Raw genomic sequence first — 16265 nt, forward strand, 5'->3', positions numbered from 1 at the left:
CGAAAATCGATTCTGTGAGTTTGTTTTTGCAATAAAATGCTTTTGTAAAAGAAACTCTCACATTTATTTGATTTTAATAAATACTAGATTTATGTCAAATAATGTCCTTTTTAAAAGATCCATAATAACATGTTGATTGTGCTTGATGATTCAAGTAAATCGTTGTATAATTTTATCCCCATGTTCAATATAGAAAATGTATAAGTAAGACTATAAAATATAAATTTAATGTTTCTTGCAAAACGATCCTTGTCTTATTAGTTAATTAGAAAAAAAACTAAGAGGGAATGTTCATTTAAATAAGATTATAATGCTTATGTATGAGTCATTTATTTTTTGTGTACTTTCACTGTATGTTTCTTTCATTTGTACTTATGTATTCTCTTTGTTTGTAAAAAATAGCTAATTTATATACATGAAGCAGAAAATTAAAAAAAAAAATGCTTATATATTGGTTTTTTTAAAGATTGACTGTCCAAAATATACGCTTCTTGTGAAGCGTAACCATTTTTTTTGTGTGTTTCCCTAAAGAAAAGTAAACAATAAATAAGCATAGAAATGAATCTTAAATTTCTTATAAAAATTTACAATGAAAACCGTTTAATGACTTTCAAAGTTTCCTATTTTGATTTATTATTTTCCGACTCGATTCCATATTAAATATAGAAAAATGAATAGAGAAAGTTTATTTTGGATTTCTAATCTACTAAATAAAATAGAATGGTAATAATCGATATTGAGAAAACAAGAATGGACCTCCGTTCAAATACTAAACAAATGGAATACTATAAGGTATTTGAAAATCTAAAAAAAAAGATCAAATGTAAAAAAATATTTTGACCTTGTTTATTCTTAGTGTATATGAACTCTCTTGCTGAAAATTTTGATTCATTAAAATATGACATAACTGTTCTTTTATTAATATATTACACGAAATTTAAAATGCATAAGGATATATTGACTCTGCGATAGTTTCATAAATAACTTAACTGTCCTTTTTTATTTTCCAATAAAACAAAAAAGTACTTTTCCGTTAAATTGTGTTTGCGATTTATTGTAATTGTTTTGCATCATTCTACTGAAAAACTTGTTCAAACAAAAAATCGATAATGTGTAAGCGTGTAGAATACTAACATAGTTTTGCAGAAAATTCAATCTGAGTGAAAAGTAACTTTATTTCGTAATTCAGACCTCTTCTTATCAACACGTAATAATATTATTAGTTATTGACAGTTTTTCTTGTTTGTGTGTGATAAAAATGTATAAAACCTTTATTAAGGACAATTAGACAAAACAGAATACTGAGAAAACAACCTTTCTCATATATGGAAAATATCGATTTCAAAGTAGGGCATGTACACTCCATACGTAAAAAATTTAGCAGTAAGATAAAAAGAAAAATGCACACAATGAATGCAATCGAGTCTTTCATGTTTTACGTAATCCTGTATCACTTTTGGTCAATCTTAGAACTGTTAATGTGGTTATATTTCAACACTCACATTTATTTTTTGTCGCACCAACATAGTTTTTCATTGGATTTTTGAATTCACCATTTAAAAAAGAATCTGTATTTTTTATTTTTCATGCACACTGATTTTTTATCCAAATAAATTTGTCATTTCACTATAATATTTTACTCTTGCAATATTTGAGTTTTGAAGTTGAACAATGTTATTATAAGTTGATTTTATTTGTTATATGTGTGTTTTGTATGCGCACATGAGTTTTGACAGTATGACAAAAGTAAATCAAAAAATAGATATGATGAAAAATAAAATCACATCATCGCGGAAAAACTATACGAATAATAATGTGTATGCTATATATATTTATTTATTATATATATATATATATAGAAGTATATATTATATGTATAAAAGATGTTTACAACACGACGTCAAGTATACAACTAACGAACTAAAAATCGAACTAACTAAAAAAATATTCACAAGTCTCTATGCGATATGTTAAAAAGACGCGCGCGTCTATTTTTCCTATATAGAATTAAAAATGTGCATGCTACAATTGTATGTCATGTCTTTGCATAGACACAGAAATATTCTATCAGTTTTTATAATAATGAATGTATACGTAGAACGTATTATATAAATGAGACAAAAAAAAGACCTTTTTTTAACGAAATTGTCATAAAAATAATAGTAAACATTTTTCTCTACGCATCCACAAAATCAGTATGAATAAACATTTTCATACATATAACGTAGATTATGTAAAATTATGAAGCTATAACGCATGCAGAAGTTTTCCACGCTGCTTGCGATTGTACATAATGATGCTCTAAATCATGCTTTATGTTTGCTCCACATTGTTATAATTTGCGAAAGCCATCTTACTCGCACACACGTTTTTGGTGCTTATGTAAATTGAATAAAATGAAAAGCTACTTCATTCACTGTAGAAATCTATTCATTCATTTAGAACATTTTAGAGCTCATTGTTTTATGGCAGGACCAAACTTTCTGCTAAATAAGATTAACATGTAATGCGTGAAATTATTTATTCAATATTTTTGTTACATAACATGCATATACGATCGTATTACATAAATTTTTTTATAACTCAGAGTGTAACAATAATATTTAGGTTAAATTTCTGAATAAATATACTAAAATTTTATATAAAACAGATTTTTTTCACATGTTGTTAATATATTTGATATATGGTACATTTCTTTTTTTATCAAATTCAGAAAAAGAGAACAATGTTAGAATTTTAATCATGAAAAGCACAATCTCTTGCTTTAGACTTTTTGCAATAACGACAGAGAAAAAAGAGTAAAAATAAGCTTTAGAAGATTAATAGTGGCTCTTGGAAAATGTTATACGGTGTCACTAAAGAAGTACAGCTACCTTGCCGTATATAACAAAACTCACATAGAACATACATATTTACATGAGAAAATGGAAAATTCTCTCTTTCTCTCTCTCTCTAGGTTTCTCTCGTTTATACCAATTTTTCAATTCTCTCAGAGTTTCCACCAACGAAAGCTTTAGTTTAAACATCACTATTAACCTACATTAGGTAGGTATTATGACATATAAGAAACATATGTATATTTCCTAATTGAAACGTCACCATATTTTATATTATATAAGGATTAAATATGATATTTATAATTTTACGTTATTGCAATTGTGCTTCATTTTTTCATTCTTTAATATAAATAAAAAAAAAATATGGTAAATTTTGTAATGAGTTACAATCATGGATTATTGAATGCTAACTTAAAATATGTTCCAATATGTAGATAATTTTTAATTATTAGTTAGGCTTATTCCTTTATCATGAAAGGTAATTTTTGTTAGCTAATGTGTATATTTTTTTCATATATCAGAGTAAATTCGATTGTGTTATTTTTTTTACTTTTGTAAAATTATACACGTGTGTCAGAGTTAGAAACACATATACTTCCAAAGGCTACACACATGCATTATAGAGTCACTTTCCAAGTTTTTGTTACAAACCGAAAATATGTTGCATGTGTGTCTATAACTTAAAAGCCTTAATGTTAACAGTGAATTTTGAAATATACTATGAAAGAAACAATAAACAACTTGTTTCGTCTTTTTTCATTAAGTACAAATTATTGCAGTGCGTCACCAAGGCTCTTTTAGTACTAGGTTGGCTAGTTTCCAATCAAGTACGCTGAGGTTTTGGTAGGAATTCGAAAAGAAAATATGCATCGATGTAGCAGAATACAACTACACTGTATGTTTGCCTATTTTTGCTCCACTTGGAGTTTAATGTTTACACAATAAAATCGATCATTGAAATATTTAGAGTACTCATAGCTTTTCAAAAATCCAAGAGAAAAACAATTCACACAATACATTCGGGATCATTTGGGATAAATATTTTGTAAAACATATAATTTTTTTAATTTTCATTTGATGTCATTCTTCAAGGATTATTCTTTTAGAACAATTATTTTTGTTTTTTTCAAAAGTTGTAAAGCAAGGAATTTATCACTAAATCAAATAGAATGTTTTGAGAATGTTTTTTAATATGACTTATCTTCTATATTTTTCTGGTAGAATTTTTAACGACATTAAATGCTCTTGGTAAATTTGAACATACAAAAATCACTCATTCAATATATTTCTCATCGGGTTAAATGCGAACATACCCTATGGGCGAAAATCGGGTCAGGTTGACTTCTTAGGAGTCAAATTGATCCCTTAAGGGGATTTTTTTAAGGTCTGTAGATGACCTATTCGAAAGGGGATCAACCTGATCCCTTAAGGGATTAATTTGACCAGTTTTACTACCCCATAGGGTAGATATCTCAAGCTTCTTTCATAAGTCATTTTAAAAAGTTAAAAGTTAAAAAGTTTAAAAAGTGCTGAAATAAAAAAAAAATAATTATGTTAAACAAGATTGCTCCCTTGAGGTACGCCAGAGGCTACTCACAGAAGGTATATCAATTTTCATTTTCAATTCAATATGTCACTGGATGACGCAAACTATGCTCTTTGAACATTAATTTATACACAATGAACCTAAGAAGGGATCCGCGGGGAAGACATCCATATATCATATATGTATTATGTTCTGAAAACTTATCGATAAAAATTAAATATTTTTCCATATTGATGGCTTTCATAAAGGCTTAGAAAGGAGATCACTTAAGAAGATCCGAATATGTTTACGAAAATGTGTCTAAAATGGATCGCGCAAAGCCAAATCTCATTAGCCATCAAAAAACCTATTGTCTTTGACCTTCTTTGACGTAACCTTATTTTTTTAAAGGATTTCAAACAATTTTTTTATTTTCAAAAATATGTCTTTTAATATCGTAAAAAATGTCCAAAATAGTTTTATAAAGATTCCTTGAAAAACAGTTTCAAATAGATTATCTTAATCAATATCTATTCCTTAATTTTTAAATGTAATGAGATTTTTTTATAATATGTATTGGCATATAATATCTTGTTTTTACCTTAAAATTATAAACATTTTTGATTTAGTTTAAAAATATTCGAGCACAAAGTTTGAAATAAAATTGATTGGCACACTGTACATATAACTTAAGCCGTTCATGTAACATTAAGCTTGTTTAAGTTTCTTCTTCAATGATATGTTTTTACCAATTTTATAGGCATCTGTTTCAACTTTAGACATACAAATGCAAGAAGATCTTAAAACACAATACATAACAATTTTAGAATAAGTTATCCAGGTAAGTAGGTTGGAATGGAAAGCTATAGCGAAAATCAGACATGACTAAAGAGTTCTATTCATGGCTCTTCATTTCTACTTCTACTATTTAGAATGAATCCTTAGTAAAAAAAAACACTTGTTAAAATTAGCGTTTTCCAGGCTTTGATGGAGCTTCAATTCTTTTTGCTAGTTCAATTAAAACATCTCTGTAAATAACGGGGTCCAAATTCCTTCCTAACATGTACAAAATCCACCAATCGCCAATGTCCGTTTTTCGTGTAACTGCTGCTGCTACCTCACGTGGAACCATTCCTTATAATAATTTAAAAAAAGAAACTTATAATTAATTTTTTAATACAATAAAAGCATGACTTACTGTTTCTAGCATTTAGTAAATGGGGTCGAACGGACGGCACACATATAATTACAATCCTTAAAAAAAAGATTCTTTAGAACCCTTAAATAGAAAGTGTAGTAATAGCAACAATTACCTGTAAATTACTAATCCAACTAACAGCGTTGAGAGAATAATATACCAGAACCAAATGAAAATGTAAGTTTTTTCATTCACAATGTTTAAGGGTAAAATACATAAAGCATCATGTTTCTGAAGTGAGCCTGAAGCACCATATTTGTGAAAAATGCATTTTGTTACCCTAAAAAATTGCAAAATATAATATATGCTATATTCTAGTTACTCATGATTTTACCTGGGAAAAACATATACCATGGGATCCAAACGTTGTTCCTGTGGAAGATCAGAATTGCTCATAACGCGCCATCCATAGGTTAAAAATTCACCATCGAAGAACTTGTTCATTAAAAACATTTGTACAACTATGTTGATTAAACAGAGTGCCTCACAGACAAAATAACGCACCATATACAATTTGTGACGCTATGAAATATAATAGTTAATTGCAAAAATTATATAAAGCTCGGGCTAAATTTATTTACCTTTAAATGTTTCAACAAATAACCTATGAGAACTTGTTTTTTTGCACATTTTTCTTCTTCTGAACAAATACCTAACTTGAGTCCCATTACGATTGTCCGCATTAAACCACCTTCAAAAGCATCCCAAAGAAATTTTGGTGTATAACAAGCAATTGCCTTCAAGTACAAATAAGAAAATGTGTTAGTTGAATTGCAAAAGATATATTTGTTTGAGCATTCGCAAGAAATATATGCTCTATACACACTTTCAATTATTCAATTAAGATATTCACTTGCTACTAAATTGGAGTAAATTAGTCGACGAACAGCAAAAAAAAAAATCAAAAAATATTGGTTTGGTTTCAGGTCATTCGTTTTACAATTAAAGTAAGAAAAAAATGACTTGACTTACTTGAAAGAACAACACGAAGCACACCCATTGGTAATACGTGTAGTATTTTTTAGCACTTTCTTCATTGAAGTCGTTCGCAACACCAGGATGAGCTACTTCAGAACCAATCTATTTTAATGAAAAAGTAAATTCACATTATCACAATACAAAAAAAAAATACTATGAAACTCACTTGTCGACGAAATGCATCAGGCATTGTGAATGTTGATGAAATCCAACAGAAAGTGCTACAGATATAAATTTAATTTTGGTATTAAAAATCATTAACTTTATATTAAGAAAAATTAACTTACTTTAAAACATGATTAGGAATACCTGAAACTAAAATTTAAAATGGAAAGATGCTTTAAAGACATTCGATATAATGTGTAGTTTTATATTTTCTTACCTATACAAGATATCGGTGATCCTACAAACTGCGTTGCTGTAATCACCAAACTACAAGCTAGGAGCAATACAGTGGTGAAAATATTGTGAAGTCTGAAAACTGCATTGTCCGTTTGTATTTCTTGATATTTAAAGTATTCCTTTAGGCCTCCTAGCAACTTATACATTGCAAGTTAGTTATTTCACTGCGTGTGCCTAAAAATATATGACCATTGTGATCGTGAACAAGAATAAGTATTTCCGTTTACAAGGTTTAGTTGAATTAAAAATATATTTTCAGAATTTATGCAATAAAAGAATTCCCTCAATTATCCATAAATTTGAGTACGCAAATTGAGCTAAACAAAATGATTTTACACTAATTAAAATGTTAATTAAGGTTTCTTAGTACTCAGTAGAAGTTAATAAAGCAAATAAATTTTCAATTATAATAAACGAGTGATTATTAGCTCAAGTTTCATCACTAACATTTCGCACATTAGACAAATAATATTGAACTCGAATTACCTTTAAAATATTTGTACTGTTGACATGAAATTATATAGTATGAAAATTATTTGTCCAATTATTTTATGTTAAGCAAGCATTTTTGATGTAGAAAACACATCAATATATTTTGGGATAACCCTTTTAAATGAAAATACAATTTGTTCAAAATCAAATCACAAATTACACGAAAATATTAAAAAATAAGTAAACTTAAATTACAAAATAAAAGTTTCGTTATTGTGCTGATTCGTTCTTGAATGAAACTAATATAAATGATAGATACCAACAACATGTCCCCTCAGTTTAAAATACGTATGCAGGTTTCAGACGTATATGTATATTGGATTTATATGTGTTGGGAACTGTATTGTTGTGTACAAAAACGTTCATTAATGTATATGTTCATCAATACGAGAGACGCTTCTGACTTACTTCAAAATTTTTAAATGATTTTTCTTAAGTTAGCCTACTTAATCTTAGTTTTCTCGCTTAGACTTTTCTATTTTTTTTCCCAACCAAACATTAGAAGCAATTAAATCATTGCATTACCAACACATACAGGATAAGGGATTGGTAGAATTTTATGTTGTATACACAGAATGTCCGCTTTGTCCTTGAAAATTAAATAGAATTTTATTTACATAATGAGAGAAAAACTAAACACATAGATACATTTATGTTTACAAAGTATTTTTTAATTTCTCGAATTGATACTAAAAAAATCCTTTTTTACTTAAAAATACTTTAAGTTTACAATTTTGTAAAATACAAAGTTATTCATTTGCTTACTTACTGAAAAGCAATCTCAGAGTTCAGCAACCTTGGAAACTGGTTCTCCGTCGACACTAAAGAAAGTTTTGGTAGTTGATATGTTCAATAATCTGTAAATGTATATGTAGAGTGCATACGATTTTTTGGTCACGTTCAACATATCTTTTTTGTTTTCAATAAAATACCTTTTAGTGAATTCTTCATCATGATTCATGAGTTTCAAAAAAAAACGAAAAAAATTGATGTGATTTCAAACTGATACCCTGATACCGACAAGTTACATAATTCGCATCAACATCGTATCAACGACAAAAAAATCAGTAATTGTAGACCTTGACTCTCTAATTAAACTGTCTATTCGTGTGTCAAATCAAAAAGACACTTGCATGTTGTATAGAACATGCATCACTGCATTAAACAGCATATTCCATTCGCAAAGTCTAATTGGGAGGTGCTGTAGAAAAATAAAACAAAATATACTGCACGTGACAATAAAATCTGTTTGCTTAAAAAATCTTTATACTCTTACGTACGGAACGGTTGCTAATCAATTATAAAATAAATAAACTTAAACTCATATTTTTTAAGATTATAAAAAATGATTAGTAATCATACTTTTTGTATTAAAAATCATACACACAGAAATATAAGATTCAGAACAACACGTATCATTTAAAATTATTATTCTCTACAAAGCATTCGGTTTATTATCAGTATAGTTTATTAGTTTAAAGTAAGTTTATATTAACATACTTATGTTACCGCATGTGTGTCATTTTTTTTTTTGTCAAAGTTATTCTCTATTTTTTTGTCAGTTTTCAACTATGCTGCAATTTATCTGACACACATCACGTACTCGAATTTCGTCCTCTTATTCCCTTTCTTCCATGTTCTTAAACAAGAATGAGCGTGATAATACAAAACCAAATGACTAAGGTTGTATTAGTAGAATTGCATATAAACAATAAAAGACGGAAAATGTAGATGTGGCATTTGTCAAATTCTTAATAAATATCTTCATTTTTGTCTAACTCATTTCCATTATTTGAAAATTTTAATTTAAGAATTAATTACTTTACTAGATCACATCAGATTTTATGCAGATGATGTGTATCCATTTTAACTGTTTTAGCATAAATTTATTTGTAGCATGATCTAGAATCGATCTAGAACAAATTTTCGAGTAGTATAGAAGTAATATTAATATTGAAGAAATTTATCAGATAATGGCTATCTTTTCATTTTAAATGTATTCTATTTTCAAAAAAAAAAAAAACGAGCAAGTAAGACAAGAAGTCGAATTTATTAGTTCAATGAAGTCGTTCATATGTTTGTGTATGTATTGTCCAAAAATTATATGATTCATTACCGAATTCCAGTTATGAATGAATGAAGCAAATGAATGAAGCGACAGAATCATTGACTCTGCAGCTGTGTTAGTTTGTTTGTGAATTAAGGATATGAATGATATAGATTGCTTATGCAATATATTGACCAGAATTATTCATTTTTGCTTTGGTGAGTATTATCCATCTAGTAAAAGGCATTATTTAATGATATTTTTAAGTTACAACAAATAGATATCTAACTATTTCAAACATTTATTTAGCTTTAAAAAAAAATAAATTTCTTTACTTTCAAAAAATGTGTCAATAGTTTTTTCCCGTTCCAGTATGAGGCAATTCGTGGAATACACATACATGCATATCAAACGAATACATTGAAATGCCTTTGTACTAGTTTCAAATTGAAACGTTCATTCGTTTCACCATTTTGTGTGCCTTTTAGTTTCAATTGATTCGTTCCTGAGCAGACTTCGGTGGCTTAAAAACATCGCATTGTTTTGTTACTGTAAAGTGTTTTCAATTAAATTATAATTGTTTAAAGATTCTAAAAATTGTTTATTGTTCTACTTATAGGCGATTTAAGCAATCATGTTTGATGTATTCGGGTCCGTGAAGGGCCTATTAAAGCTCGATCAAGTATGCATAGACAACAATATATTTCGACTACATTACAAAGCTACAGTGATCATACTCATAGCGTTCTCGCTCTTAGTGACATCTAGACAATATATCGGTGACCCGATAGGTATGAATCAATTTATGCATTTTGACCAATCTAATTTAGCACGTGAATTTTTTATTTGCTATTTTTTTATACACACATAAATTTTTAAATTACCATAAAGTTTTGTTTTAACAATACGTTATATGGTCGCCATGATGCTTTTCCACACAAAAATGTGTCCTCATGCAAAATACATTTATCTCATCATTCATATCACATATACTTACTAATTGTTGTAATAAACAAAGATAAAGTATAACTCTATCTCTATCATAGATATTATGATTATTTTGTTCGTACCTCATACAATTATCTGAAAACAAAAAATAAAAACAATAACTATTTCGTTTTTTTTTCATTCAGATTGCATCGTTGATGAAATTCCTTTGAATGTGATGGTAAGTCATACATATTTTTCTACTTAATAAGCATACATTAACAAATTCTTTAAATAAATTAGGATACCTACTGTTGGATCTATTCCACATTCACGATCCCCAATAGACTAACAGGAGTAGCTGGAAAAGATATTGTTCAGCCAGGTGTATCAAATCATGTTGATGGTGAAGACGAAGTTAAATATCACAAATACTATCAGTGGGTTTGCTTCGTCTTGTTCTTTCAAGCAATGTTGTTTTATATTCCACGATATTTGTGGAAAACATGGGAAGGAGGAAGAATTAAAATGCTCGTGTTGGACTTGAATTGTCCCGTTGTCAATGAAGAATGCAAAGATGAGCGCAAGAAGATTTTGGTGGACTACTTTGTGGACAATCTTAATCGACATAATTTCTATGCTTTCCGGTTTTTCATTTGTGAAGCATTAAATTTCATCAATGTTGTAGGACAAATTTACTTCATGGACTTCTTCCTGGATGGTGAATTCTCAACTTATGGCAGTGACGTCGTCAAATTTACAGAAATGGAACCTGAAGAGCGTGCTGATCCTATGGCTAGAGTATGTTTTTAATTACATTTTTTTAAATTCAATATATTCAGACTGAACTTTTCAAAAATATAAAAAAAAATGATTTTCGGGTTCTATGTGTCCTATAGAGCCATTTTAAGTGACTGTCTGAAACTGCCCCATGCATGGGGCACATTCAAACAAATGACTTTTTTTTTGAAAACTGCTTATATCGAGCATAAAAACAACAGGTGAAGCAAAATTGTCTAACAGTAAATTAAAGTTAACATTCCAAACTACAAAATGGTATCAAAATTTTTTTTTTGAATATCTATAGAATTCTATGATTTCAGCGCAGAAATATAAAAAATATTAAAGATGTAAAAAAATATGTTTGAAGCAGCTAAAATTTTTGGCAAAAAATGCTTATATTTCGTACTGATAAAAAAAATGACTCAAATTTACTAAATTCTATAGCCAATAGTACATGTTCTTACTATTCTATAGATATTTCTATTCTAATATTTTAAAATCTGAATTTCATTTTTCTTTTCATAGGTGTTCCCGAAAGTTACAAAGTGCACATTCCACAAATATGGTCCATCTGGTAGTGTTCAAAAGTTCGATGGTCTTTGTGTCTTACCTTTGAATATTGTTAATGAGAAAATTTACGTATTTTTGTGGTTCTGGTTCATCAGCTTATCCATTGTAAGTGGAATTTCATTGGCTTATCGTGCCGCTGTAGTCATCTGGCCCAACGTTAGATTGTACTTGTTACGCGCTCGATCTCGTTTGTCAAGCCATAATGATGTCGAAAACATTGCTGAAAAGTGCCAAATTGGCGACTGGTTTGTTTTGTACCAGTTGGGGAAAAACATCGACCCCTTAATTTATAAAGAGATTATCGGTGATCTTTCGGCAAAATTGGATGGAAAAGAAGTAGTCTAGGAAAGAACATTGCGTTCATTTTTATTTTTGCTAAATATTTGAATATCTGATATACGTTGTCAGCCTATTCGCATTTATTGTCTGATTAAAGTATTTTCGTATTAGGTGATTTTACGTCGATATGCAGCACGTAATTACTTTAAGTAAGCCATTATACAAAAAAATCTTACAATTAAGTTAAATTTCAATCTGTCTAGGATAAGCCATTCAAATATTTTTTCTTGGTAGCCGTTTTATAACACTGTAATGATCGCACATTCAACATTCCAATGTACAACGCCAATAAATTAAAAAAGACAATAACAAAAAGACAAACTTTATTGGGATAATGACTACGTAACTGATAGCTCTTGATATTTTTTTATAAATAATTTTAAGGACTTTTACAAAAAAAAAAATAGATTTAAAAAAAGAAAGAGCTTTTTTAATAAAGATGCTTTTATCCTCTTAGCACAAAATTAAGACAAATAGATTTTTTATATTTACTATGTGAATATAAACTGGAGAAGACTTTGATGTTTATGTGCAAACCTTCCAGAAACATGATACAATCTTTTAAAATATACAATTTGACGTAACAATAAAAATTATAAACGAACAAAGTGCGATTATATTTTCAAAGTTCAATAAAATTATTAATTATTTTATTAAATCCATGCATTTTTTTTATTTAAGCAATTTCCTAATGGTCAGTCTTATGATAAGAAATCGTATTATATATGATTTAAATAACAAAACAGCAACATTAAAGTGACCAAAGACTAATGATCCAATGATTTATTACTTCTGTATGATGAAAAACTTCCTTGATAATTGTGTAAGTTCGTGGCACAGTAGGTAGTGGATAAATATGTACAGGGAGCTGTAGAATCTCCTTGATATGATTCAAAATTACTGCCATATGTAAATGTTGGATTTCGCATTTGCGAGCCTATCATCGAAAAGCCTGGAAAGTGCATGTTTGAATATGTTGTAGGGTAATCCAATTGCGCTGTCCTATTAAAAATATTGGTTCCACAGTTTTTAACGGACGGAAATATAGGTGTAAAGTTAGAGGAAACGTTTTTGTTGGAGATACTTGTCCTTTCATTTCGGCGAAATTTAGCTCTTCTATTTTGAAACCATACCTATGCAAATAAATACAACTTATTAGTTTAAAAAAAAACAAAACTTAAGTATTTCATTTTTTAAATTTGAATACCTGGACTCTAGCTTCACTTAAGCAAACTTTGGATGCTAATTCTTCTCTCACAAAAGCATCTGGATAATGAGTTTTTTCAAAAACCTTTTCTAATGCGCTAAGTTGTCCTATTAAATTATTATTTTTAGAAAAATTGATTTACATAAAATAAAAAACAAAAATACCACTGGTGAATGTAGTTCTATTACGACGTTGCTTTTTACTTATGCGTTCATCATTGTTAGCAGAGTCAGAACACATTGAATCTGAAATGCAAAAAATAAATGTTATAAATTACGTAAACTCATAAATCACATAAAATATTACAATTAAAGTTAAATATATTCTGATCTGATCTAAATATATTCTTGTTTTTAAGTGAATCCACTCCATTTCAGCCAAAATAAAGTTACGACGACCGAGTCCGGTTTTTGCAAGATTTGTAATTTTCATTTAGAAAATTTTGCGTTTTTCGCGATTTTTTCTTACTTCAAAACTTTCTCTAAATCTTTGCTAAAAATTTATTTATTTATTAAAGGATTGGCATTCGTATCAAAAAACTTTCATGAATATCGGTTATGGGATATTTTTTTTACCGTGTGACATCAAAAAATTAATTTTTAAATAGAATGCACTTTATTTGAAGGACATTTAAAAACTCTCTGTTACTAAAAATTGAAGAGCTAACTGTAGCTTTTTTTAAAGATAAATTGTGCATAATATCTTTTAAGACTATTTTTTCCATTATGAAATTAATAAAAATCATATGTATGAAATTTGATATTCTTGTTCTTTAATAAAATGCGTTATAAATTTTAAATCGAAAACACATTATATTAGTTTTTATTAAAAGCAAGTCAATTCATAAAAAAATTAGAAAACATCTGCGAGCTTATTTTTTATAAAAAGAAAAGCTTAACAAAAAGTTTTTTTTCGTCACATATTTTTTTTTTTGCTAAAAACTATGTAGCTGGTCAATCCAACTCTTTCAAATCTTTTCTTTTACATTTTTTGAAATGTGGTTTTTCAAATACCATTTATTTTTTATTATTTTCTTCGATATTGAAGTAAAGAACAAAATCTCAGCACAAACGTTTCTTATTCTTATTTTGCGTGAAATGCAATGCAATTAATCATTTTTACAGCGTTAATCTTAATGGGTGATTTAGCCTCATATTTCAGCAAAAGATGTGTTAATTTTCTGTTTAATTTAAGAATTTGACATTTTTTGAATTGTACATATGTATGAAATGTTGTGAAATTGAGGAAAAACTCTTAAAAAAAAACTAAGTGTGAATAAAATTAAAAAATAACTTCAACCCGTGTTTGTGTCTTTGAATCTTATTTAAATAATAGTGACACCCTACGTTGCATATGCAATAAACGTAAATTTTTATAAACATGTTATTCATTTTAGAATCTGTTCTATAAATGTAGTACACACCGCACGCATAAATTAACTTTTAAAAAATCCTTGATTCACTTGTTGACGCATAAAGCACATGTGTTAAATAATTTTGAAATAAAATAAAAACTTAATGACATGCAACTGTTAAATTTGATATTCCAAAAAAATGTATGAAAGACAAGATGAAAGGATGAAGAAAAATAAATCTGGCAGTAAATTTTCTATCGTTTTAATATAACCATATACATTTAATTATAGCATAATTGCTTTACAAAAAAAAACGTCACAAGTTGTATAAAAGAAATCAATACCTAAGAGTTTCGTGTGCTCATTATATTTTTCTAGTCAAAAAAATCGTCACAAAATTAACTAGGTGGGATGGAACTGTCTTCTTTCCCACAAAGTGCTCAATAACCTTTCGTTTAATTTTCATACAATATTCGTTATTTCTACTTAAAAATACAATTTTTAAATTTACAATAATTAAATATAAGATTATTTTAAAAACTAAGAACATGAAATGAAAGTTGAAGGTCAATAATTACAAAGTAAATTCCAGTCCAGTAAAGTTAATGGTATTCTAAAATTTTGTAAAATATAATTAAATGGACATAGAAATATATATGTGAATTTGCAAAAATGTATCGAAAAATTAAAATCTAAGAAAATTTCCATTTAGAGCGCATGAAAACATAATTTTCTTATTTAATTTTCTAGCGAAACTCTCTGGCGGTTGATTTTACGAGTTTTTCTTGAGAAACGAAATTAGCTAAAGGGGCTTAAGATTCACATTTTTCAGTTTCCTGATGCAATAATTCATTTGCGAACATTTGTTTAATGGAGAAAAATGATGTACTGGAGACGACAAACAATCCTAGTGAAAAAATTTCAAAAAAATTAACATTCAAATTTTGACGTATTGTTCACGTGAAAATCTGACAATTTTCATAGGTTCAGGTTGAACTTTTTCGAAAATTTTTTTTTCACTGAAATTGCTTGTCATATCGAGTAAATCATTTTTCTCCTTGGACTTTTATGCTCTAGATCGCTCTAGATGGAAAGGTTCTTAGATTTTCGATTTGGCAAAGTTGTGATTTTCCGTGATTCCTTGTGATATGACCCATATACATTAACAGTGTTGATACTCAACAATTCTAAGTAACTATTTTTTTGAAATATCTCTATGGTAGGTACTCTTTTCAATACTCTTCTAAATAAAATAAAAATGTATGTATTTATGAATACTTCGATATCATAGGCTTTAAAAATATTGAAAACCGTTAAAAATCCAAGTAAATTTTTTTATTGTTTTTAGAAATTTAACCATCTTTTCAACTCGGATATTTGTTTGCAAATAACACATTAATACTGGAACATTTATTTCTTTTATTATGATTCAAGCACGAAAAATATTATTAATATTTTATAGAACTCTTCGTTTCATAATATATATAAAATATAATTGCATCTTCTGCTTTGCCATTTTAGTTAAAGTACACCTCTGAGATCTACTTTGAGAAAAATTATTTAAATTATTTTATTTGACATTTCCATAGGTATACGGTGAAAAGAA

General features: G+C 28.0%; 2 protein-coding genes across 2 annotated transcripts; one reads left to right on the plus strand and one right to left on the minus strand.

Moving 5' to 3' along the window:
- Positions 1-5308: 5308 nt before the first annotated feature.
- LOC134827853 (innexin inx1) lies at positions 5309-7686 on the minus strand. The gene is made up of 10 exons (XM_063840705.1): positions 7427-7686; positions 6921-7114; positions 6826-6853; positions 6705-6759; positions 6533-6640; positions 6142-6297; positions 5895-6082; positions 5676-5840; positions 5561-5616; positions 5309-5496 (listed from the first exon to the last, which is right to left on the minus strand). The coding sequence occupies exons 2-10, from the start codon at positions 7084-7086 to the stop codon at positions 5330-5332; spliced, it is 1089 nt and encodes a 362-aa protein (XP_063696775.1). The 5' UTR covers positions 7087-7114; positions 7427-7686; the 3' UTR covers positions 5309-5329.
- Positions 7687-9948: 2262 nt separating this feature from the next.
- LOC134831412 (innexin inx2) lies at positions 9949-12720 on the plus strand. The gene is made up of 5 exons (XM_063845142.1): positions 9949-10030; positions 10099-10270; positions 10613-10647; positions 10710-11207; positions 11715-12720. Exons 2-5 carry the CDS (start codon positions 10114-10116, stop codon positions 12102-12104), a joined length of 1080 nt encoding a protein of 359 aa, XP_063701212.1. The 5' UTR covers positions 9949-10030; positions 10099-10113; the 3' UTR covers positions 12105-12720.
- The last annotated feature ends 3545 nt before the right edge of the window (positions 12721-16265 follow it).

The sequence above is a fragment of the Culicoides brevitarsis genome, chromosome 1 (assembly GCF_036172545.1).
Source record: "Culicoides brevitarsis isolate CSIRO-B50_1 chromosome 1, AGI_CSIRO_Cbre_v1, whole genome shotgun sequence".
In the NCBI taxonomy this organism is placed as follows: domain Eukaryota; kingdom Metazoa; phylum Arthropoda; class Insecta; order Diptera; family Ceratopogonidae; genus Culicoides; species Culicoides brevitarsis.

What these genes read in the sequence shown, in the direction of transcription:
- LOC134827853 (XM_063840705.1), bottom strand. Translation starts at nt 7,086, where the DNA reads ATGTATAAGTTGCTAGGAGGCCTAAAGGAATACTTTAAATATCAAGAA. An exon ending in ATCACCGATATCTTGTATAG is followed by an intron (nt 6,854 to 6,920) that starts GTAAGAAAATAT and finishes TTTAAATTTTAG; the next exon opens with TTTCAGGTATTCCTAATCAT. An exon ending in GTTGGATTAGTAATTTACAG is followed by an intron (nt 5,617 to 5,675) that starts GTAATTGTTGCT and finishes CTTTTTTTTAAG; the next exon opens with GATTGTAATTATATGTGTGC.
- LOC134831412 (XM_063845142.1), top strand. Translation starts at nt 10,114, where the DNA reads ATGTTTGATGTATTCGGGTCCGTGAAGGGCCTATTAAAGCTCGATCAA. An exon ending in ATATATCGGTGACCCGATAG is followed by an intron (nt 10,271 to 10,612) that starts GTATGAATCAAT and finishes TTTTTCATTCAG; the next exon opens with ATTGCATCGTTGATGAAATT. An exon ending in AAATTCCTTTGAATGTGATG is followed by an intron (nt 10,648 to 10,709) that starts GTAAGTCATACA and finishes TAAATAAATTAG; the next exon opens with GATACCTACTGTTGGATCTA.